This window comes from Agelaius phoeniceus, chromosome 12, assembly GCF_051311805.1.
Source record: "Agelaius phoeniceus isolate bAgePho1 chromosome 12, bAgePho1.hap1, whole genome shotgun sequence".
In the NCBI taxonomy this organism is placed as follows: Eukaryota; Metazoa; Chordata; class Aves; order Passeriformes; family Icteridae; genus Agelaius; species Agelaius phoeniceus.
The window spans coordinates 8497068-8521561 of NC_135276.1; the positions used below are offsets into that span (position 1 = coordinate 8497068).

The 24494-nt window shown below is 42.2% G+C and overlaps 1 protein-coding gene across 2 annotated transcripts; it reads right to left on the reverse strand.

The window, feature by feature from the left end:
* Positions 1 to 140: 140 nt before the first annotated feature.
* Positions 141 to 24482, reverse strand: VPS35 (VPS35 retromer complex component). Of its 2 annotated transcripts, none has more exons than XM_054640883.2 (17): positions 24420 to 24482; positions 17565 to 17663; positions 16105 to 16201; positions 15487 to 15610; positions 14150 to 14332; positions 13633 to 13846; positions 12821 to 12904; positions 12280 to 12389; positions 9186 to 9282; positions 8947 to 9095; positions 8253 to 8460; positions 7594 to 7749; positions 5475 to 5597; positions 4395 to 4574; positions 2996 to 3235; positions 2170 to 2313; positions 141 to 1035 (listed from the first exon to the last, which is right to left on the reverse strand). In XM_054640883.2, the coding sequence occupies exons 1-17, from the start codon at positions 24420 to 24422 to the stop codon at positions 856 to 858; spliced, it is 2391 nt and encodes a 796-aa protein (XP_054496858.1). In that variant the 5' UTR covers positions 24423 to 24482; the 3' UTR covers positions 141 to 855. The 2 variants fall into 2 exon arrangements, with proteins under 2 accessions (XP_054496858.1, XP_077041187.1); XM_077185072.1 differs by having other exon boundaries at positions 24414 to 24437.
* Positions 24483 to 24494: the final 12 nt, after the last annotated feature.

Genomic DNA, 24494 nt, shown 5'->3' on the forward strand with positions numbered 1-24494 from the left:
TCCCACATTAGAAATGGTGGCAGCTGCCCAGCTCAGCCAGGGGAACTATGCCTTGATTCTTCTGTCCCTACAAAACCAAAGTTCTTTCACTTTCATCAGAAGGTTCAACAGTGGGCTCTGAAGAGACATGAAACAACAGGTGTTAATAGCAACTTTATTGTTTCACCGGTGCAAAATCATGATACTGAATAAACTTGTGTAATGCATTTTCCCCTAAATTTACAGTAATGAAGGTTATACATATCTATATAGATTGCAATTTCTCTATTTTTTTATACTATTTGGAACAAAATTATCTTGATAAATATGCCCTGTGCACAGTACTGGCCCTCACTGAATGTCACAGAGCCTTAATATGCAAAATATAACTTCTGTTTTTGAACATGGTACTTTAAAACTCTCCAAACATGCATTAATATATTCTAGTTTTAGGGAAAAATATTACACTTAGTCTTAACTTGGCATTAAAACAAAAGCACAAGCAGAATTTGACATACAATAATCCCAAAAACCTGATGCTCTGTAAGGATCAGACACAGTTTCAGCTGACAGTCACTGCCAGTTTAGAGCTCTAGTGCTACAGAAGCAACAGTGAACAGACAGAAGAGAAATCAGAACTGAAGAGCCCTACCATGTCACATGGATTTCAAAGAAAGTTTCAGCCATGCTAACTGATGAAACCTGTAGTTGCTGGTCCAACCTTCCAAATTTGTTAAAGAGTACTCAACACAAGTGTTTGAAGTGCCAGACTGAACACATGAATGTTAACTTGACATTTCTGAAAGGCACAACCTAGGAACCTATCTTAAAAAAAACCATGGTATGTAAATGAAAACAGGTACAGTGAGTGTCTCTCTAAAGAACAAGACCTTCATAAATTGGCCCCTCAGATTCCGGTGATTCCCTCCTCAGACGCAAGTGCTCCAGTGTGTTGTGAAAGTGTTTGTTAATTTGTTCTGTTTCTTCAGTAGACTCAAGGTTTGGGAGATCTTCTCTGATCTTCTGTATAAGCTGATTCAAAACCTGAATTGTCACCTACAAAACATAAAACAGAAGTCTCAACACCCTCTGTGTACAAGTGCACAGACATTGGTTTGAACAGACTTGTCTCTAAGTTCTCTGTCTTTGGACCATCTTTCAAAATGCTGATAAGACTCTATGCAGACAAACTGCTGGGCACTCTTCTTGTAACTATTCCAGCAGCATTTCTCTCCAGTGTATTCAATACAAATTTTAAAAGCTTCAGACAAATGGCACACACAATCTGACTGTATATGCACTGTGAGATAATTGTTTCTTATAGAAGTCAGTCAGGATGGTAATATCAGATTTAAAGTTATTAGAGAACAAGCCATGGCTGCCTACAGGCTGAAGTTCAGCACTACACAAAATGCACTGCAGGCCACCAGAGCATCCAGAGAGTATTTTTACATCTGCCAAGTGCTTTGAAATTCAAAGCTTTGTTTTCATCTCCATCACATACAGCATCTCCTATACTAGAGCACCCCTATACTGAGAAGCCAGTTAGTTATTGGAAAGTCAGCAAATCCCTCAAATTTCTTTAGGAATTCTCTCAGAACTGCAGGGTATTCTTTAATGTCTGGTCTCAATCAATGACATCAGAGAAGACACTGATCTCTACTTGACGAAGCAGGTTTTTCAAACTGCCTAACTCTTCTTTATCTGCTACCAGAAAATGGATCAGGTAACTATCTCAGATTATACACACACACAATTTAAGCTGAGTACATATGGTGTCATATCTATTTTAGAATTTAAAGCTTACACCAACCTGGCAGAGTCAGCAGTGACCATGAACACCTGTAAATCATTTTCTTTCCCTTATGTACCCATCAAGTTTGGTACCTCTAAAACTACTACTTTCTCATCTAAGTTCCAGTAAGTTTTATTCTAAAATGTTTTAGGTATACAAGTCTCACAATGTTTAAAATCATAACTGAACTGCTAACATTTCCCCCCAATGTGAGAAGAACAAAGTTTAATCCAATACTTTTACTAGCACATCAAAAACTGACTCTTATCACAAGAACTTGTGCCTCTCATGAGGCTACAGGGCAAGCTGAAGAGAATTTGTGGTATAAGTGTGACTGAAGAGCTTAAAGAAACCTTCTTTAAAAAAGATGCAACAGAGAATGGATTTCCACTCACCGCCTCATTTTCCTTTTCATAAAAATAGATATATCTATTCAGAATTTCTATGAAAAGCTGGACTTGCAGAGAAGGGTCCATGCACTGATTTGCTATCTTCAGAGCCTTCTTTAGGCATTCCATCACTCTTTTTCCTCCATGAAGCTAGAAGGAAAAACACCAAAGTTACAAGAAATAAAAGAACCTTAGGGAGCTCCAGTATCTCCTCCCTTGGCACACACATCATTTCCTGGGGTTCTGCCACAGAAACACAAAACCACACAAACTGCAAAGAGCAAGCTGTCACTAAAAGCTTACCCTGCCTGACTGCCACCACCATTAGATTTTGTTAAATCACACAGCAACATGAACAGTTGTTGAAAGCCTTCAATTATGAGATCAATTGACTCAATTTTGTAGCATGTACCATAATGCATACTTTGAAAAATATGTTTCAAACACTGCTCCTTAAAATGACAACAGCTTATGTGACAAGCCCTGAAGAACACAGAGGATTTTTTAACCTTTACTTCAACAGCTTGTATCTGTAATTTGGAAGTTTAGTAGTTCACATGCAAACTGAGCTAATATAATAAATACAAGCAAAGTGCAGCCCAGTCAACTAGCCTTTAACTGGCTGACACTCAAAAGCTTGCCTGGTACTTGCACCCTTAAATTAGAGTTTCCTCCATGTTTTTATTTATGCAGTTTACGCTCCAGTGAGTTTTAGAAGTTTCACATATTAGAACCTACATCACCAATGTATCTACTTTAGAAGTGTCTACAGAAGGAAGGCAGCACTGTTAGTGAGGCAGGATGTGTCCCACTGCTGTCCCTTTGTTCTTACCTCCTCTCCATTCTTATCAGTGTTTCGGCCAGACCAGAACAGATGGGCACAAGTGCTCACAGCTCTGCACTGGTCTGGCTTCTTCAGGAGTTTGGAGGCTGCCAGTGCACACTGAGTCCTCAAAGGCTCGTGGTTCTCCTCACTGAAGCACTTCATCCTCTCAAATGTCCCAATTATCAAGGTGATTGCAGCCAGCTGTGCTTTTGAGTCACTGATTTCATCTTCATATAGAGAGAAGGCCTAGACAAGGGAGAAAGCAAGACTCAATCAGAACACATCAGGAAAAAAAAAATCACACCTGCTACTCACACAGCAAGAAACTGTCCAGTTTTGCATTTGTTAAAAGCTTCAGGCAGGAAAAAAAACTTTCATGTAGAATGTAAAATCAAGTAAATCCACAGACCAGAAAAAGTCTTACAAGAAATAGTATTCAAGTGGTCATAGCAAATAAGTGTGCTTCCACATAAAATCTGAAGATTGAGTTTTTCCTCATTCAAGCACCTATTCAGACACAGAACTTCAGCAGTAGAAACAATCCTTGAAGAAGATTTGGTTCTTTGAAACACACAAAACAGCTGAGCAGAAGCTGACAGCAGGTCAGTGATGACAGAGCAGGTAAGAAAAGCACTTGCACTGCTGCTACATGGATGAAGAATCTTCAGAGAATAGACAAATCTTGAACTGTATCTCTAATGCAAAGTACATAATTGCCATGCTGCTCTCATGATCAGAACTGTGCTATAACAACAACTGATACAACACAGTGAGCAAACCCAGCTTATCAGAACTCTGTTTAAAAACATGCATTTAGTAGCAGTATTAGAGGAAAGATTAGGACAAAGCTACGACATGGATAACGTGGAACACATTGGTTCTTTATGTGATGGGTAGAAGGGGAAGGTCTTGCCACAAGTAAGGCTTAAGACCAAGTTACAAGTTTAAATAGATTTTCAGAGTGGTTTATAATAGGTTCCAATAGAAGGATTTTAATTGGCAAAGCCCAGCATAGCAGTTGTGAACACTGCAGATTTTAGAAAACTTCCAAAGAGTGCTTGTGGTCAGGGCAATACCAGCTGGGTATCAGGAGCTGGAGACAGAAGCAGTGAAGGAGCCTTTTATGCTGGGAAAGGACACTCCTCCAGTGAGCCAACTACACGAGCAGGAGGCAGCATTGCAACATACCACTGTTGTCAGACTGAGTATTCAAATCAGTAGCAATGGAGCTTAATTCCACAGCAGCCTGGGAAGCAAGAATGAAATGAGGAGTTTCTACCTAGTAGCACTGGCTGTCCATCATTTCAGGTGTTTGAATCACACCAGATGGCTCAGTGTTCAGCAAACCTACCCAAATCAAATGAAAGGCAGCACAGGACACCAGCTCTGACAGCTGGACACTCACCTGGGACATGAACTCATAGGCCACAGTTTCATGATTCTCAAAGCCAATCTCTCCTGCAGCCAGTGCTCCCTGCAGGAAGAGTCGGAGAGGCAGCTCTGCCAGCTCTGCTTTGATCAGAGCACTGATGGTCTGATGAGCAAATGAGAAGATCTTCTGGCACTTCTTCTCCCATTTGTCATCCTAGACAAGAAAAGCAAGCACAAGCTTGAACAAGAACATCGCTACAAGGAAAAGGGAATCCGAGTTGTTCTAAGATCTGTTAAGTGCTCCAGTCTGTTGCTCTCTGATGCCACTCCAGTCACTCCAGCAGTGCAGCGTTGGCTTCTGTGGGTCTGCACAAAGTATTTCTTTCATTTATAAAAATTTCACACCCATTTTTCCTACCAGCTCATAAGAGCTTTCTTCAGAAGCCTACACTGAACTGCAGTTAGAACAGCTATGCTTAGCACATAACTGAGCAAAAGCCTAGCTAGCAAAGGGGAGAAAAATTCTGTTCAGTCCAGAGCAATCAGAAGTGGAAGAGAATTTTAAAACCTTCATTTTGAAGAGTATTTTAACATTTAAACTTATTTCCTCACAGTATAACATCCACAATAAAGGAAATGCATATTTAAGGTAACTATCTCAATCAGAAAGCATTTAAGAGCCAAAACGGATCAGTCATTATTTTAATGTACGCTTTTACTACAACTCTAACTTAAAGTAAGTGCTTTCTTTTAAGTTTAGAAACATTATAATAATGCAGCTATAATTTAGAAATTGATGAATTTCAATATTCAGATTTAAATCAGTTTCAAGCCATCAGTTCTGGTCTCCAGTAAAGGCACATAATCTGTCACCTTAATGAACAAACAAAAGCTGCCAATTTCTGCTTCTTCACCTCTCAAGTAATAAAGTAATTTACTATGGCTTGATAAAAAAATAAAAATCTTCATTAAATTAAAAAGCACTCAGACCTCAAGAAGAAACCCAAACAAAACCAGCCTTCTGTATCAAGTATATTTCTGTAGCCAGCCAAAATGCGTTTTCAAGGAAATAAAGCCAAGCAAGCAGACAAGAGCCAGCTCGAGGTGAACGTACCACTTTGGAGTTGTCTTTGTAGCGGAAGGCGAGCTGGTAGGCAGCAAACACCAGGGGCGGCAGCGTGAAGCGGATGCGCTGGTTCCCCCCGGCCCCAAAGTGCTTCCGGGCAGTGTTGAGGATCTACAAGAGAACACTGTGAGCTCAGAGAGTCCTCACAGAAACACGCACTGGAGGGAAGCTCAGTGCCCCACCTCAATGTGCTTTTAGGTTACATGTGGATTTCATGACAATAACCTGAATATACAGAAGTCTGGAATCAAATTGTCACAGACATATTTTATGAAAAATCCTTTTGTTAGGAATTTTTTCTCCTGAGAAGCTGAGAGGCCTCAGAAACGAAATGTAAACAATGGTTATCTGCTGCTGTGGAATTCAACAGGTGCATCTTTGATTGGTCTCATGTTGTTGTTTTTAATTAATGGCCAATCACAGTCCAGCTGTCTCGGACTCTCTGGTCAGTCACAAGATTTTATTATCATTCCATTCCTTTCTATTCCTTGCTAGCCTTCTGATGAAATCCTTTCTTCTATTCTTTTAGTATAGTTTTAGTACATAATTTTCTTTTAATATAAAATATATATCATAAAATAATAAATCAGCCTTCTGAAACATGGAGTCAAGATTCTCATCTCTTCCCTCGTCCTGAGACCCCTGTGAGCACCACCAGAACCCATCACACACTGGTCAGCCACTCTGGCTAATACACTTGGACTAGGCTGTTAGAATTTGCATTTCATATCTCTTTCATACAGAATGCAGAATTTAAAGTAAGATACTGTGAAAATCCTGTAACTTTGGATTTTTCCTGCTGCTGCTGTATTGTAGAAAAATTTGATGCAAGCATTTGTGATGCTGAGGGAGCTATTAAGCATTACTAGTAAAAGGTGTTAAGTAGCTCATAGAATTGTACCTAAAAGATAATGTGACAAGTCCTTTGATGGCATTTAAAGGGGGTCAATGTGATTAAAGCAAAGCACTGCTAGATGAGAAAGAGACTGACACTCAATCTTTGGAGAAACAGCTTCAACATCTCTAGCTATGTAAATTCTTTTGGGGTAGAAATATTAATTTCCTTGGAGCCAGCATTCCTTTGAGGGAAGCTTTGCTCTCAATAAGAAAAATACAAACACCTTTCTGCTTGACTCCAGTGATAGGATCCTGAAACACAACTGACTCCAGTTCCTGTATTCTTCTCCCCACTACACAAGTTTCATTACACTTCAAGCAAGAGTTTTTTATACCAGATCTTAAAGTCAAGCTAAATCAATGCTAGTTGTGTTCTGCATAGCTTGCACTTTTTTCTGTTGCTCTATTCTCACTGTTTATACAGTGTGACATTTATTTCAGGCACAAACTCTAACTTCACAGTAGTCCCTAAGCAGGCCTGACTCTGACATGAGCTCACTGCCATCTGCAGCAGATCCAACTTCATCACAGCTTCTGCAGTGGATCTGGCATAGACAGGACTGGCCCTGTACTCTAACACACACTTCAAGATAGTTGAAGTTTAAGTGACCTCCCTAAAGCCAGATATAGCAGATTAACAACAGAACTACAGTGAGCTGCCACAGATCAACTCAAACCATTACAAGTACCACAATGTACAGATTTCAAGGACATGTCAAATCTACTGCTACAGATGGACCAAGCAGAGAGGAAAAGCATGTGGAACCAAGCAGCAGGACACTATATAGTGTATGAAGACACCATCCTTACAGAAATTAAAATCCCCAAGGCCAAGCATACTTAGCTCTATTTTCTGAGTTTTTCTGCATTCCCTTGGTATCAAGTACTTCATACAGCACTTGCTGTGTTTTCCATAGATCATTATATGAAGTACTCAGAACATTAGGAGTTCCACAAAATAATACAAATAGTTGCACCTCATGGGATGAAAACTTTCTATCAACAAATGCTTAAGTCCTCATCTGCTTTTTCTGAATAACCAACATATCATCCTACCACTAAAGGTATCATACATAATGTTCTCTGCTGAATTTGTAGTGCCAGAGCAGTGATGCCCCAGCTCCCAGCTTCACTCAAGTCTTGTAAAGTCAATAATGCAAGAACTGGACAGTTCAGAGAGCACAGACAGGGACAAGCACCAGTCACCAACCAGGTACTGCTGGTCAGGGTCATCAGAACGCAGCAGGTGAATGAATCTCCCCACAAGACTCTGCTCATCTGCAAAGTCCTCAGGGTCAGGATCTTCAGCAGGCTGGTCTGGCTGATCCTGGATCAGTGTGGATACCAAATTCATGATAGCATCAACCTGTAAAGGCAATAGAAGCTCTGTTTAAACTATAGTAATCCATAAGCATAAATTGCCAGCAACTGGGAACATCTTTACAGCCACTCATAGTGCTGATGCTTCAGACATATGGGCCTTACACCCTGGAGAGAAGGGTCCCACTCAGCACCAGTGGGACAGGACAGCACAGCAGTGCAGAGGAAATGTAGATTCCAAAGGCTATGCAGCCTTCTTTAGATAGCAGACTCAGTTTTGAAGGGATTCAGGGTCTTTTTTCACACCTAACAGATTACTGTCTAGGCTGAGGTATGGTAAATCAGAAGTAGCCTCTAGGATGAGGCTAGATAAGAGACATTTAAGAACAAAGGAGGAAGAATTACCAAGTGGGATAAAGCCTGTGCCAGGGGAGGCAGGGGCATGCAGGCTAGGAAACGAAGCATGCCCTGCATGAAGTCACTAAATGTGTTTTCAGGTCTTTGAACAATCATGAAAATACCTAGATTTTCAAATTAACTATATCATACCTGTTCTTGGGACACAATTTCTGTGTTATAATCCAGTACATTGCTAAGCACGTAACAACTCATGCTCTTCCTGGACTCGTAATCAAAGTATTCAAAAAGTGGGTGAAAATGTTTTAGTTTCAGAACTGTCAGGATATTGTTGTAAGTATCAACTGGGATTTTCAAAAGTCTAGTCAGCTCCTTTGAAACAGCACTGCTTGTTGCAATACTAGAAGAAAATATATGCAAAAAATTACAATTAATCAATGGTTCACAAAGGTAGGCAGGTTTAAAATCTGCTTCAGAGTATAAATTCTGAGGTATACAACAACCACCAAGCAACTTGGTGCTATGGAGAAAGGAAACAAACACCAAAATAAGTCAGATCTTGCTCTTTGGGACATACAGTAAGAAATGCATGTTTTAAGTTGCTGCCAGCAGAAGCAGAGTGTGGCTGCAAAGGCAGCAATAGCAGAACTCTAGAGTGCTGTAAAGGATGCCTACAAACTGCACACACATTGTGTGGATATACAGCACAATTTATTCATGTGGAGCAAGTCCTGGTTAGCCAGGAGTTTAATCAGGGCTGCTGCAGCTCAGTCCAAAAGCAGTGACCTTCCACATCCAGAGCATGGCTCTGCTATCTCACCAAATGCAGAAGGCCTGATTTCAGGGTATTAATTGCCATGCCAAAGAAAATGCAAGAGACACTTACTGTTCCAGATTAAGTTTGTTGAATATTTCCACAGTAGTCTCCAACACCTTGTCAACATAGTCCACACGGTCTGGGTAGCATTTCATGGCCAGGTTAATGAGAGAAACTTGCAAAGACACCACATCTTCTGAGGGCATATCCTGCCGAGACTGAAATTTAAGACAGCATGAAACTGACACTAAAGCACAGAACTGTGCAAAAAACACCCCCAAAACTGCATGCAGGGATACCCAACATACCTGTATAACAGTAGCAACCTGCTGTGAAAAGATATCAAACAGTTTGATATCTGCTGGGATACCAGGTCCATCTTCACGATGTGCAAATAAAGCTAACCTGGTGACAGAGCAAGGAAAGCAGCTTGGTCAGGATAGCTCTTCCACTCCTCAAATACACAGAGAAAGAGGGACTGGCAGAAAAAGCATGTCCTTTAGGTATATTTGGAAGCTCTATTACAAGCAAAAAGGAAATTAATGGAAGTGAGAAGCCTTATGAGCAACTGAGCCTGGTAACTATCAGTCCTGAAAAAGGTGCTGACAGAAAAGGCAAGGTGAAGAAGGAACAGGAAGGACATTTCCTAATTTATGTTCTTTAGCTAGAAGCAAGTGATCTATTTTTTCCAGATAAAGAGGTATAGAGTAGGCTGATGGAAGAGTAAATATCCTGCATTTATTCATTCAGTGATATTACTGAAATTAGACACCCAATAGCATCCTCCACAAAACAGCCTCCAGGAAAAAACCACACAGAAGGAATATGCTGACTTAACTATTCTTTGTCACTAAAGACCAACCAACACGTCTGGAACTTACACTATTTGCAGAGAACAAAATACAAAGTGAACTTAAGAAGAATGGAGAAGTGAAAAATATTGGGTTTTGGGGGCGTGGGAGCAAGAAATTGCCATCCAGCAAGCATTTAGGAGATGGTGAGAGGTATTTTTATCTGTAAGAGAAAGTCATGCCAAGCACCATTTCTGCAAAAATGAGATACAGGATAGAGAGCACCACTGTCAGAAGACTAACACCTTACCAGAGTTGAAGATTAAGAAGCTCAGCACTATCCTGACTTTCTAATTATTGAGGTCATTATACTCTGAATTAGAAGAAGAACTACAAAAAATATTTAGGAAAAGGCATTGCATTAATTTTTTTAAAATTCTTTCTACAGGGTTTCTCAATTTTGATTCTGAATCTGAAATAGAGAGGCACATAAGAAAAGCCCAGGAGGCAAAAAAACTTCACTGCCAGGAAAAATAAGACATTGAACTACTCTTATATTTGATTAGGGTGATAAGAAGCAGACTTCCTAAAGCCAGGAACAATCACTGCCTTTTCTTAGAGGCACAAGGCAGCTTTCCTTGGCAACAGCTCAGTGTAAAGACAGCAATGCTACAAGGTATGAACAAGCTGCAGGCAGATGGCAGCATAATTAAAAGTCATGAATGCTTTAGTAAGGCAACAAAGATCCCAAAGCAGCAAGAGTACTTGCAGAGATTCCTTTAGCAGGAAAGCCCCACAGGAATAAGGATAAAATTTTCACAAGCTTCTTCAGCAGTCACTGATGTTCAGATTTAATTACCCAATGCCAGCTGAAACCAAGATGAGAAATGCCAAGAAGCACAACCTACACAGGGCAGCTTCAATCTCAACTACACAATACTGAAGCTCCTGGCCACTGCTGCCACCAGCTCCAACACAAACACAAGAGCAACATCCTCTCTACACACACGGATTCCAAGGCCAGATGCACTCAAACGCTCCAACACTGGCAGTAACATTACAGGCAAAATCTCAAGCTGCCATACTGCAAAGACAAACACCATGCTGCCACCTTTCTTGTCCTACAGCCCAAAGGGAGCTCTGGAAGCCTTCAGTGGCTCAACAAACCCCAGCAGTGGTAAGGCTGGGAGGACAGAGGGTCACTGCTGGTCAGTCACTTACTGGTGTTTGTAGCATAACACAAAAAAAAACTCACTGTGGAGGTGACACCAAAGTTTAACAGGGCAGGAAAAGCTATACAAGGAAAGCCTTCTCACAAGAATGACACTGCCACACTCCAGTGTAAGAGCCTAGCAAAATATCCCGTGACCTCTTTAGAAAGTAATCAAGATAGTCTCAGAAATCAGTTACAGGCAACATTTCTTGGGATTTGGGGGTTTTGTGGTGTTTGGGGTTGACAGTTTTGGGGTTTTTTTTAAGCTAACAGAATTATGAAAAATCTCAGCCACAGCACTGAAGTGTGGGAAACCAAAGAACTCCTGTGAACATCTCTGTATGAAAGCAACAAAGGCAGCACAGTGTCTCTGACAAATGCACAAACAGTGAAAGGTACTCGAATAAAACCGAAGTCTTGAACATATAAATCTGACATAAGCTGGAGAAGACAAACTACAGACTTGGTGAGTAAAAAATTCAAGATCCTAAGTTGTACCAGTCATGCCCAATACACTCAAGTCCTGTCCAGGCATTAGAGAGGACACAGCAATCCCACCCAACGCTGAATGGCAGGGGGACCCAAGATCCCTGTGCTAACTGAACTCCATGCATTGGTACATGGATGAGATGCACATGTTTGGGTGCAAATGCAAAGGACAAGGCTTTTCTACAGCCTGAGACAAGCCAGGCAAGGGTGCTTCCTTTCTGCAGTAAGAAAGTGCAGGTGCTCACTGAAAATCTGTGTTTCTTTTCAGGATACAAATTAAAACTTCAGTTTGACCTTAAAGGCCTCTTCCAACCTAAGGATTCTATGATTTCTGCCCCAAATCTGAACTCAGTGCAAGCAGTTTTAAGCAGTACCTCCAAAGGAAAAACATGCTTTTAAGAGAACAGTGTAGATGCTAATGGCAAGCTAAGAATTAAGAAGGTAGTTCCATTTCCTACTAGCTCTGTTCTGAAGAAGCATTGTGGTGTTTTCTGATCTCTGACCCTGCAAGGTGAAGTGTTCCTGACAGATGATTTAGCTACTAGGATCTTCAAGATTTCAAGAAGTACCTATGGGAGATATGGCTGTCAAAGCAGGGCACTGCTGTCACTTCAGTTCTGAAGCATGAAACTGCTCAGTACTAAATGGGCTGTTTCCTGGCTTTATCTGTTTACAAGTTTTAATCAGTCCATAAAGCAGGTTTCATTGGAAGCTGTAAAAGCAGAGTCCAGACAGTAGAAGTTACAGAAATAATATTCTTCACAGCTTTAATTACAGCTGGTAGAAAGACATGGAAACAGTGAAGTGGTATCAAAAATTAAACATATTCAAATGATAGAAGAATTATCATCTGCTTGTGCACAACACAAACTTAATTTTGAGTCAAGTTCCACCCCCTTGGTCACTCACCTGTCAATTAAAGCAATAATTATATTTTTCACATTCACATTTTGGTGCAGCTCAGCACAGGCTCTGAGAAATGGGTTCAGGGTTTGGAGGTGAAATTCATCTGGGAAAACCTGAAGTTTTAGATCAATAGTCATCAAGTTATAAACTGAATTTGCCCATTGTTACACAGAAGAAAAATGCAACAGAATAACTCTAAAGCAGATAGCCACATAGTAAATACACTCTGGCCCATGAACCTGACCTTGGCTGGGTAAATGCATGAAGCAAGAGATATAAAACAAATGGGTAACTGAGGGCCCACCTCTCTATTACAACTCATAACACAGGCACTACTGCTCAGATGCTTACAGCTACTGCAACAGAAGGAGCACAAAGTCTCCACTCTGCCCATCTGGTAAAAAATACAGGACAAGCTACTGTGTCCAAGTCCCAGTGATGAAGTTTTCCAGTCCACGAGGAAGATGTGAAAGCTTCTGAATCTGATTAAGTGTATAGAAGTGTCCCTGTGTCCCATCACTGCAACGGAACTCAAGCAGCTCACCTGTATGATGCACTCCATGAGGTACTCCTGAGCTAAAGCATCTCTACAGTTCACAACTTGCTCCAGTATTCCAGGCAGAACAATCTAGAATGGGGGGGAAAAGGTCTTGCAGTGATTTTAGAATTACCTCCTAAGTTTATATTCACACATACATTTAATCCAAGCAGAGCAGAATTTCTAACAGTTCTCAGCTGATTCTCTACATAAAGACTTTCTGATAAGAAGCTAATTTTTTCTGCAGTTCCATCCTTCAGAGAAGAAAAACAAACAAACTACTGATCTCAGAAGTCTGTCCCTTTCATACATTATGCAAGCTTTGATTTCGTAAGTCAGTGCCACTGGCTTTGCAGGCACATACCCAGGGTCTCAGCAGCACCATGGCAGAACTTACAAGGGACAGACTTTTAAATAATATATTTCCTTCACAGGCATTTCACACAGTAACAGTTCTCTTGAATGCTTTGGGAAGCACAGCTCACAGCTTGTGTAATCTATCCCAGAACAGCGGATGTGTACACATGCCTTAGACCAACCCATTATTCTGCAAGGAAAATGGGAATCAGGAAGGAAAGGTTAGAATTTCTTCTCACTGTCACAGACTTACAGGAGTATGTGTGAATCATGTCCTTGGCCTGAGAGCACGCTGTATTGCCAGTATTCACAACTTTTCCTCTGGTCAAGAGTTTGAGAAGCACTGGGATTACTGAACTTTTAGCAAAGCTTTAACACTTCCAGCTGCTCATATGAAAGTCCAAACTCGTTTAGTTTGGAAAAAGCTGGCAGAAGTCAGAAAGAATGGAGAGCCATCCCACCTGCTTGTATCTCTCCACATTGACCCCCTCCAGCTGACTGAGGCGGACCAGGTTTGTTCCCACCAGGATCCTCAGCTCCTGCCTCTCCCGCTCCCTCTTCTCTCTGTCCCGACTGTGGCCCTGGTGCTGCATTCGCACCCACAGCTTGTTCATCTCAGCAAAGTTCAGCAGCACAAAATCCATTGAGTCACTGATGTCTCCAGTGGTTTCTTCACTGCAGTTGATAAGAGGTTAAGAACAGAAAAGCCTGTCAGAGGTATTCATCCTTCCAGCCACTGGTGAACATACAAGTTTTAATAAGGTTAGAGGGTGGGATTCCTGGGTTCATAAGAAAGGTTCATGTTCTCACTTGTGAGGAACTTTAATGCTAGAAGGGAATTCTTAATGGATCAAACACCTGTCAAGCCTATGGAATTCTAGCACATCTACTTCTCTCAAATCTGAAGTAAGTAACACAGAAAATTTAAATAAGTTCTATTAACAGTAATTTTATTAAGTTATAGCCCATCCTTCTTACTCTGCTTGCTCGCCTTCATCTGGTAAGATATTCCTGGTACACTGCAGGAGATAGTTTCTGAGGAAGAGGCCTCTAAGAGGATGCTGCACTCCACGGCACATCTCCACCAGGTCTTTCAAAATATCCTTCCTGGACTGTGGAAATGACTTGACATAGACAACACCCACTGTTATCAGCAGATACCTGCAAAAGGCACAGAGTCACACAATAAACCATAAAGCAACAACATGACACTTAAAGGCAATAGTTCCTTTTGTCCATGATGGCAGGATTACCAAAGCACAAAAAAAAGGAATAAAATTATCACCTGGGTCCCATAATTTTGGATATTTAGTCAGCTTTCAACTCCTATCCTCCTCTGCTACAGAGCACAGCAAGTCTGAACAGCCACTAGACCTCACTACAATGCTTGACACACTGAATGTGTAAATGCTCACAAAGTTCTGAATGCTCTCAGACCAGCTCATTTATACTTCCAGCATCCCACTAAGCTGGAAAACAGCTCTGACACATATAGTAAGCACCACAAGTTGCATCAGGGAGAACCAGAGGCTACAAGCAGGCAGGAAGACAACTCTGATGGTTACATACAGAGGTGAAGACACTGTGGTAGCCATCAGCCAAAGCCCAGAAATAGCATTGAATAGCACTGAAGATGCAGCCTGGTGTGCCCAGAGCCTCTCCCTGCATGAACCTAAGGTCAGGAATGAAAAACTTGAGTACCAAGCAAAACCTAAATCCCAAAAGTGACTATGTCAAAGATGCACTGCACCCCAACAGTCACATATTTAAAGCCTCACAGGCCTTCAAGTATCATTTCTGGCAAGTTATCACTTTGCCAAAAAAAATTCAGAAACACAAAGACTCTAAGAGTGAAGTCACAAGCTTTCAGCTTCCTTCTCACAATTCTTATTCTCTAAAAAGGCAGAAGGTTATGAAGCAACTATTGTGTGGGAGAAGGTAAGATCCAGACCCTCAGGTAACAGAAACAGTTAATAAATGCATAGTCAATCTCCCTGATCAGAGCATGGTACTTGGTTATCTTCCACTGACCAGCTCTTTACCCAAAAGCCAACTTCATTCCAAGATTGAAGTGCTCTCATCTTGATCATGTGCAAAATTAACACACTGCCAGGAAGAACTGACCTTCTGCACCTGCACTCTTGGCCTAATCTCAGAAGTGTCACAGTAATTGACTCCAGATTAGCAGAAATACCATTGACCACTGTAAACTGATTGAGAAGGCAATCACTGTCTGAACCCAGAGCTGGACAACTATTCACCAGTTGAAAAAAGAAAAAGCAAACAAAGCCACACATGAAAATATACACACTTACAGTCTTGGAATGATATTTCCAGCATATTGTACTAGCTCATAAAGGTCTGCCACTTTCCTGCCTTTGGCAAATTCATCTGTCAGGTAGACTTCCAAGTAGTGTAGTTCATCAGAAATTGCCATGTCTTTTCCTCATAGTTAAGGATTCTAAGTTACAATGTCTACAACATCTTTTCATAGTAATTTGCTCATTCACACCCAGGAAGAAAGATGCTGTACCAAATACAAATATGCCCATGCAGGCAGTACTTCTGAACAATAATCATTGGGATAAATGTGCAAAATTAACCTCAAACCTTTGAGCAACTTTTAGCATATTAGAAAAGGGAATAAAACTGGGAATAAAAGAATTGTTTTACAGAGCTGATATTGTTTTTAGAACTAGACTCCTGAAAATTCCCAGAGGAAGATATGAAAGACAATAAAGACCTGTCTTATACCAGAGAAAAACTGAACTTAAACAGTGAGCAAAGTGCATGTTCTCCTACAATATATACACAGAATTGAATTCTGAGAAGTGCTAATAAGTACCTGACACAAGATACCATTGTACCAAAAAAGCAGACGAATATCCCATTGCAAATACATTTCAACTATTAGTTTCCTCCTGAAAGGATACAGAGCTCATAATAGCTCTTTGGAGACAACATAGAAGTCCTCAGCTCCCCAAGCATGTTGGAAGCATGTTTCAGAGCATCCATGAGCTTGTTCTTGTCCTTCAGAGGAGGAGAGAGAAAAGGCTGTTAGAAATGACACTAGGCAACTGCAGGATTTTTTATCTATGAAAAAAAATCTCAAGCGATTTAATATCCAGCTTATACTACACCACCCTTGCTAGCTATGTGAACATTTTACCTGAGGTGATAAGAAGATGCATCTGAAGACAGAGCTACAGTAAAAAAAAATCACAATGCTAATGGTAGAAAAAACTAAAATCATTCTGCTTATGCAGCAATCTCCTCCCAACCCTCAGATTCTACTGAGCAAGCAAAATAGAATGTGCTCCCCTCCTCCAAATCTGGTCTGTTGTTTTGCTCAGATCTCACAGATCTCCTAGAAAGCTCTAGGAGACAGACAAAACACACTGCCATCATCACCTTCTCCTTCTCACCCACAAAAAACACCTCACTGAAAGCCACCCCTTACTAGTCTGCATCTAACTTGCAATTCTGGTGCATTTAATCACGTGGCATCAAAGGATACAACACAAACCTCTAATCTACCACTTTTACAGACTTGAGCAACCCATCATAAGCAGCAGCAGTAAGTTTTGAGGGAGAACAAAAAGAATTGCTAGTGTGATCCACTTAGTGTATTTATACTGCCACTTAATCACAGATAGCAGTGAAAAGCACAGCTGCAGCTACTTGAAGATTTCCAAAGCATTCCACTGAGCACAAAACTGGAAGAGGTGTTACACTCCTTGCTACTGTCATTTGGCTGCAAACAAAGTTAGCTTGGCTAACCACAGGAAAACATATGGGAATATTTAAGTTTTCATTGCAACTTTAAGCAGTTTCCCCAAATAAAAGCTGAGGCTTCTCAAACCCGAGAAAGCTCCATGTGATTACATAATCTGCCTGAATTGCCTACAATTCCTAGACAAGAATCTCAGCACAACACCAGCCCGTGGAGTTTTCCAGTCACAGAAGAATTCACATGTATGTCTACAGTTAATCAGTACAAAATTGATCCCATGCAGCAGGTAATTCATCAGCAGCCTCTCAGTCTGACAGTCACACCAAGAAAAGGCTACATGAAAAAAACCAACAGAATGGTGGACAAAAACAATAATCTCATTATAAAGTTCCTCTTAGGTTTATTTAAATGCAAGCATGTAAATTATAAAGGTACATCTTTAACTTATCTTGTCAAATACTGGAGCAAAATCAGGAAGACACATTCAAAGAATACCCAAGGGTCACTCTCAATGAGCAGTTTCCTCACTTATTGGCAAAACCTCTGGCCAAAGATACATAAAGGGTTAATTTTCCTCACAGCACCAGAGATTGGTATTGATTTACTGTTTTATTCCTAGCAGACAAGAAGCTTCATTGCCTTTAAAAGTCACATTCTTACCAAGCATCTCTTCATCTGGAAGGACTGCACCTTCACAGCCTGAATGGCTTCGTCCAGGAGCTTTTCCTGTTCATCCTGAGGAGATTGCTGTGTTGTTGGCTGGAGGAAACAGAAACCAAACAAAACAGAACTCAGTGAAGCTGCTTATGACTCGACTAAAACTGAATTCCCACACTTTAGAATGCACTGCAAGTAACACTGCAGTGTGACACTCAAGGCTTGTCAGAAATAGTTGTGTGACATGTAATGGAGAAAGTTCAAGTGCCTGGCAAAAACCTGAGGGGAGTTACAGGTATCCTCAAGCACCACTGCTTCTGGACAGCAAAGCCACAGGGGCAGAGCAGGGCCAGCTTTTCCTTTCCAGCATTTAAAGGCCAAGAAGCCAGTGCAAGTATCTGGGAAGAAAAGCTCCAAGAGAATGCAGAGACATGACTGTGCTGAGAGGAAGCACTGCTGCTACTTGTGTCCACAGAGCTTCAGAGCAGTGCCCAGAGCACACACTGCAACTGCACAGATGCTGTCTGTGCTCACAATTCACCAGTTCTCAACTGCTACCTGAGCTACCATTCCATTCAGGACAAGATCCTGATAAGCAAAGGATAAAGTACAGTTCGTGCATTCCAGAAGGTAGAAGCTACTTGCACATTGGATCAGAAAGCTGAAGAGAAACAACTCTTCACGTGTCCTTGTCCCTGTCACACTGTCAGAGTGACACTCTTGTTTCCCCTCAGAGAGGCACATTCCATGCCTTCAAATGAAAATTCCACTATCTTTTGACTTCCCAAGGTTCATAATGCATTTTCTTAAAATATTAAATAAATCCATTGCTTACATCCTTATATTTCTCCTCAATCCAGCTATAACAGGCCTTCTCCTACTGCAGCTGCTACCCTCCCCTCTACCAGAACAATGAGATCAGTTTCTACAAGCTTCTTATCTTTAAATTATTTGCTAAGATGTCCAAACTTACATCAGAACCCCACCTGCACCCAGCCTTCCTCCTAAGGCTTCACAAGGAAACACTGCCATCCACCTCTGGTTCAGGATCAGCCTTCAACACCCCATTACAGCACCTCCATTCGACCTTACAGCTTGTTTTCAGATGGCCTCTCTGAAATACTGCTGGAGACAAAAGCACTGATGCTGTATTTCAGCAACAGCTTCTCTAGTCATGACAAAGAGCAAGCACAGTCATTTGCACGGCAGGTTCTCTGAGCCCTCACCTTCAATAAATTCTCAGCTATTTATACTTGTTCCCTTCTTCCACTGTGCTCAGAAGGTCCCTGGTCTGCTCCTTTTAACTGCATTTCAGAAACAAGCTGGAAGGCCATGAATTACATCACCCTAATGTTTTTAAAAACTCTGTCTTCAGTACCAACTCCCACATGTCCCATGTGAGGATCCCCAGAAGTATCTATTGAGGACTGAGATTAAAACTGAGGCCTAAATTAAAGCAGGGAAGTTTTAGTTTAACACCAATTTAATGGTGATAGAGCATTTCACACCCCTGTAATTCCCAATATAATTTAACCCGTTTAATTGGGTTCTTTTTCTGCAGTTGAAATCTCCCCACCATCCTTTTCCCCATACAGAAAACAGAGAGTGCTCTGCAATGCTGATCCTGCCCTAATGGAACTCTGCTCTTGAAACTCCTCAATCACCCAGCTGGACAAAACCAAGGCTGATCTGATCCAACACTGGTGACACACCTGCTTCAAGGAGGTTATATGAGAAAAAGGTTCCTTCCAACCAACACTTCTGTGAGTCAGTGTGCCTCAGTAATACTCCAACTATGCACAATAACTAATTAAGAAATGTATTTAGTCAACGAAAATGCCATCTCTGCTAATTAGAGTGACTCCATCTCTCACAAAGCTCTCTCTATATATAATTAATCAATGTGCAGGTCTTCCAAAAGTGATTTAAGCATAAAGAAAAAGTAGCAACCATGGTTAGATGATCTTCTTTCAATAGCTACAAATTCAATAGCTACAAACCCTTAGACAACCTCAAACTGTGAAACAAGTATGTTCTGCCAGCAGAAGTTTGCTGTAATTGCTAAGCTTTAATTATTCAATGGCAGATCAGACTTTTAAGGAACACAAAATGACAGTGCAGGGACTAGTGTGCAGTAATCAATATCAGAACATCCCATTACAGACTTGCTGAATTATGTCTCTGCCAGAACACTGGTTACACTCTACAGTGCCCTGAATCCATACCAGTGCTTTAGAGAAAGTAAATCACTACTGAGCTGAATGCCATATGCTCTGAGCACATCAAATCTCTATTAAAGCACAGCACAGGAACAATGCAGCAATGCTAACACTGACCACAGCTTCCCAAGGCCCCTTGTCCTGATGGGCATTAAGTTCACACAGCCACCAGCCCTGCTCTTCCACCCCCAGCTGTTCATGGGCCAGACAGTGCTGGGAGAGCAGTTAGGCTGTAAACATCTAAAGAGCTGTAAGACAAGCCCAGCTGATTAATGGATTACCATTTACCTGGTTCAGCCTAAAGCCACATAAAACACTGCAAGCAGGGCTGTGAAAAGAAGGCTTTTTAACAGCAACACCAAGCCAAAGCATTACTGAAACATACACATATTTACTACAGCCCCAGGAAGAATTTGGCTGAGTCCATGGGCATTGGTTTCCTTACTTTTGGTGTGCAAACACCTTGGTTATAGAATCATGGCTGCAAATTCAGAACTATGCTTTTCATGATACCAGCTATGAGCCCAGCAGATACATTTGTATCTTCTTAGAGAACTTTAGCCACTGTAGTTTAGCAGCAGTTGGGGAAAAATTGGAGTTTCATTCAATTATAGTGTCAGCTTTACATCAAACTCTGTCTGCATTAACAGAAGACAGAACACTTCCAGTTCTGTTCTGAATGTGAACAGCCAGGACCCACACTGTATTCAACACTGGGACTAAGTACTGAATTCATCAACAGAAGCATTTTCATATTAACACAAGATATTAATTTATTTCTTCTGTATCTCTCCAATATATGGAGAATTAAGAAAGAAGAGAACTCAATTTGTATGTGTGTTGATTTGAAGACAGAAGGTGATCCACTAAATTACTACAAGGGCACTGTACTCCATGTTAAGAAAAGACAACTGCAGCATTTTCCAGTGGCAGGGGTAGCACAAACACCTACACTGCTGTCAAAAAGATACCACAGGAGCAGTGGTGTCACTTGAGGGGCTGCTTGTAGCAGCTTTATTTCTGTAGGAATAGAAAACATCTTAACAGCAGCACTAGTGAACAAGTTCCAACTTTTACTTTTCCAAGTCTGAATATGTATCAGCTTACCCTTTTCTTCCAACCCCAGAAGGAAAGCTACTTTCAGCTTTAGAACTGCAGGGGTTCCCAAATACAACCTGGTTATTATCAAGTGATACACAAGATCACATCAAGACACACATATGCTACTAACACATGCCTGAAGTTTGAGGATGTGGTGACAAAAGGCAAATGAAGGAAAGAACATGCAGCAAAAGCCTACCAGTGAGATCCAGCAGGGCACACAATGAATCAGAACACAGCTCTGTCAGAGCCCATGCTGAATAAAGCTGTTTATGTTCTGTATCTTACACTTAAATTACCAACCCAGCAACATAAGATGGTATTTTCAAGTGTCATTTTATCAAAAAAACAACTGTGGAGTCCTAGATCCATCTACAAAAACAATCTTGAACATCAGCTTTTGAAGTGGAAGACACTGTGACCCTGGGCAAAAGCAGCAGTGCAGAACGTCCTGCCTTGGCAGCTCCACGTACAGTAAGGTACAAACCCCTGCCTGAGCACAAGAGGAGCAACTTACAGCTTTAATGGTGCAGCTATTTAGAAATGTCTGAGCTATACCCACACTAGATACACTGCCAATGCTGGAGAAAAAATGGACAGCTGATGTCAAGAGTTTTGCTTTGCTCATTTCTGGCTCTGAAGCAATGAGGAAGCAGGTGAGCAGTGGAGAGGGGACAGAACTGCCTCCCCAGGTGCACCAGCAGCACAAGAGACAGAAGCCTCCTGCTAGCTGTGAACACAGCGCCAGCGTAAGCTACCACATGCAAGTTATGGAAGTCAAAACTCACAGCAGATGAATTTGGAAGGGGGCTAAGGCTAAGGAAAGCTAGCTTTTGGTATAGGCTTTTTTTGGTGTATTTTTCATTCCTTTTAGGTTTTGTTTCTTTGGGGGTTTTTTTTGTGTGTTTTTTTTTTTTTAATAAAGGCTACTAAACTAAACTGTAAGTTGCCTTGGAAAACAATTTTTTTAAACCCAAAATCTCTTGAAATCAGCTGAGCAGAATAGTCAATACAAGTGATCCTGCAGATAACTATCAGGGAAGTGTATTACTGCAGCCATAAACACTATTCTAGATGATGACTCTCCTCATAACAGTTCCTCCTGAACGTACAAAGCAAACATTGCACCTATTGTGTAAGACTTACTCATTTTCTAACACTCAGTTCCATGAGATTCATTTGTAGTTCCATATTTGACACTGAGCTGCACTCCAGAGAGGACCCAAAATAATAACCAATGTGCTGACTTATTTCACTTAAAAAACTGGTACCTTGGAGTACTCAAGAATGGCACAGAACTGAAAGACAGCAGAGTTCCATGGAGCTTGTCAAGCCTAAAAGCTCATGTTCTGACACACAGGTGCCTCAAGCTGCATGCAGAGTATAAATAATAATGAGTAAAAGGTTGTGCTTCCATTCCATTCCAAAGTGCATTTTCACCTAATCTCCAGAAGTCCTTTTCTTTAGGTAACTGATGTGCTCACAGCCTGTTCCACATGGCAGTTCCTTCTGTTTGCTCACCCAATGACACTGACCCAGGGAGGCTCTCCTGCCTCCTCCCATTGTTATTGTTACCTGCCAGCACACCCCTGCTGAGACACTTCAGATGGGGCTGCCCAAGAGAGGGAGGGCTGAGCTACAGCAGCAGACCAAGACACTGCCAGCCTGCAGCACACACAGCACTGCTGGCTAACATATTACCAAAAAAACCAAAAACCAAAGCATAAGCATTTTATACCGTACAGGAAGCATTTCTCTGCAGCACTGCAGGCTCCAGAACTTCTATCACATCTCACAGTATAGGAGCTCAGAGATAAATCAGAGAGATGAAAGCATTTTTCACGTGTTGAAACTGGTACTTACTGCTACAGGAAGCCACAAGACACTATTAAGTATTAAAGAGATGGACTTTTCATTCAGGGTATGATCAAAAGCAGCCAGAGCCCTCTTAAAACAAGTCATGTTAAAGGTACTTAAGCATTCAGCCTCAAGGTTTAAACCAAGCTCAGCCACAGGAAATCACAGGAGAGCCTAATTTGGTAGAGGGAATTATCCCATGTTTAACTCCTGTGATTATCCCATGTTCAACATCTGTAACTTTATTTTTTCTGTATCACCTGACAACAGCTATTCTTAGAAAGAAGCCATGAGACCAGACAAGTGTCTGGCCAGTTCCCATGGAAATGACAGGCAAAGGAAAGTAGTTGCACTGCTGAATAATTGACCAGCACAAAATATTTGTGTAGGGGACAGACACTGGTGGCTATGTAGATTTTGCATTTCTCATTCACCCAATTCAGGATTTAACACTTCTCTTTCAAGTAACAGTACAAGTTTTGCCTAGCCCCAAAGATACAGAGATCAACATACATATAACTTTTTAAAAAAAAGCTGTTCCAAAAGCCTAAGAACTGAGCAATCCCCTGTTTATGAAGCATTCAGTTATTTTCTGCCCCACTATCTGTACTGTTAGTACTGTTCACATGCCACACTTAGGCTAATTACACATTGTGGTGGTTACAGCAAGTGCTGCTTAAAGTTTTAGGGAATATTACATTCCACTGAAGGCACATTAAAGACACTTGAGTTTTACTAGGAAATTGACTGTCCCCTTATTTTCATTGATGACTGCAAAGTATTTCTCAGTATGCATTATTTCCATGGGGAAATTTCAGGTTTCACAGAATGAATGAGGTTGCAAAGGTCAAACACCCGCTTGTCAGCCAGACCAAGACACGGAGCGCCATGTCCAGCGTCCAGTCTTTCCTTAAACACCTCCAGGGACCACGACTCCACTACCTCCGGGGGCAGTCCATTCCAATGTCTAATCACCCACTTCGTGAATAAATCCCTCCAACGTCCAGCTTGAACCTCCCCCGGCACATGTCCTACTGCTAAGTGCCTGGGAGAAGAGGCTGAGCCTCACCTGGCTGCCTCCCTGCCTAACATACACCAACATCTGCGGCAAAGAGCGCTAAGGAGCTGCGCCCACCAATGCACAACCACCTCTTCGGCCGCAAAAGAAAGGAACTTAACTCGGTAAGCCTACAACAGCGGTCTTGGAGGCTCAGGAGCGCAGGCTGCAAGGCGGACAAGCACAGCACACGTGCACAGAACCGGCAATGACACAAACCCGGGATTAACACAGGGGCAGCACGGCCAAAGAGAGCGGAACTGACCGAACTGACCGCTGTACGGCCGCGATTCCGCGGTAAAAACGCCGCCGTTCCCTGCGCCCCTACGAGCAAAGGGGCCGAGCTCAGCGAGTCGGTGACCGCACCCGGGCCGCGTTACCGCGGGCACGGCGGGCCCGGCCCGCACCCCAGCCCCGCCCGGGCCGGACCGTGCGGCCTCCGCGCCCGCTGCAGCCCCGCACCCGGCCGGGCCCGCCGCGCCGCCGGCCCAGCGCGGCGGCTCAGGGCACTGTCCCGGGCCCATCCCTCGGCCACTGGCCCCTCGGTCCCAGCGCAGCGCAGCCCCGCCCGCAGCAGGCGCTCCCGGCTCCCCGCGCCCCCCGGCCGCTGCCCCTCACCCTCACCATGGTCGCGCCGCCGCCGCCCCCGCCAGCGCCGCCCCGTCATGTGACTGCGCCGCGCGCACCGCCCCGCCGCGC

Coding starts and splice junctions, on each gene's coding strand:
- VPS35 (XM_077185072.1), bottom strand. Junction 9,283..12,279: donor ATTATTGCTTTAATTGACAG/GTGAGTGACCAA, acceptor CTCTGTCACCAG/GTTAGCTTTATTTGCACATC. Junction 1,036..2,169: donor ATGAAAAGGAAAATGAGGCG/GTGAGTGGAAAT, acceptor TATGTTTTGTAG/GTGACAATTCAGGTTTTGAA.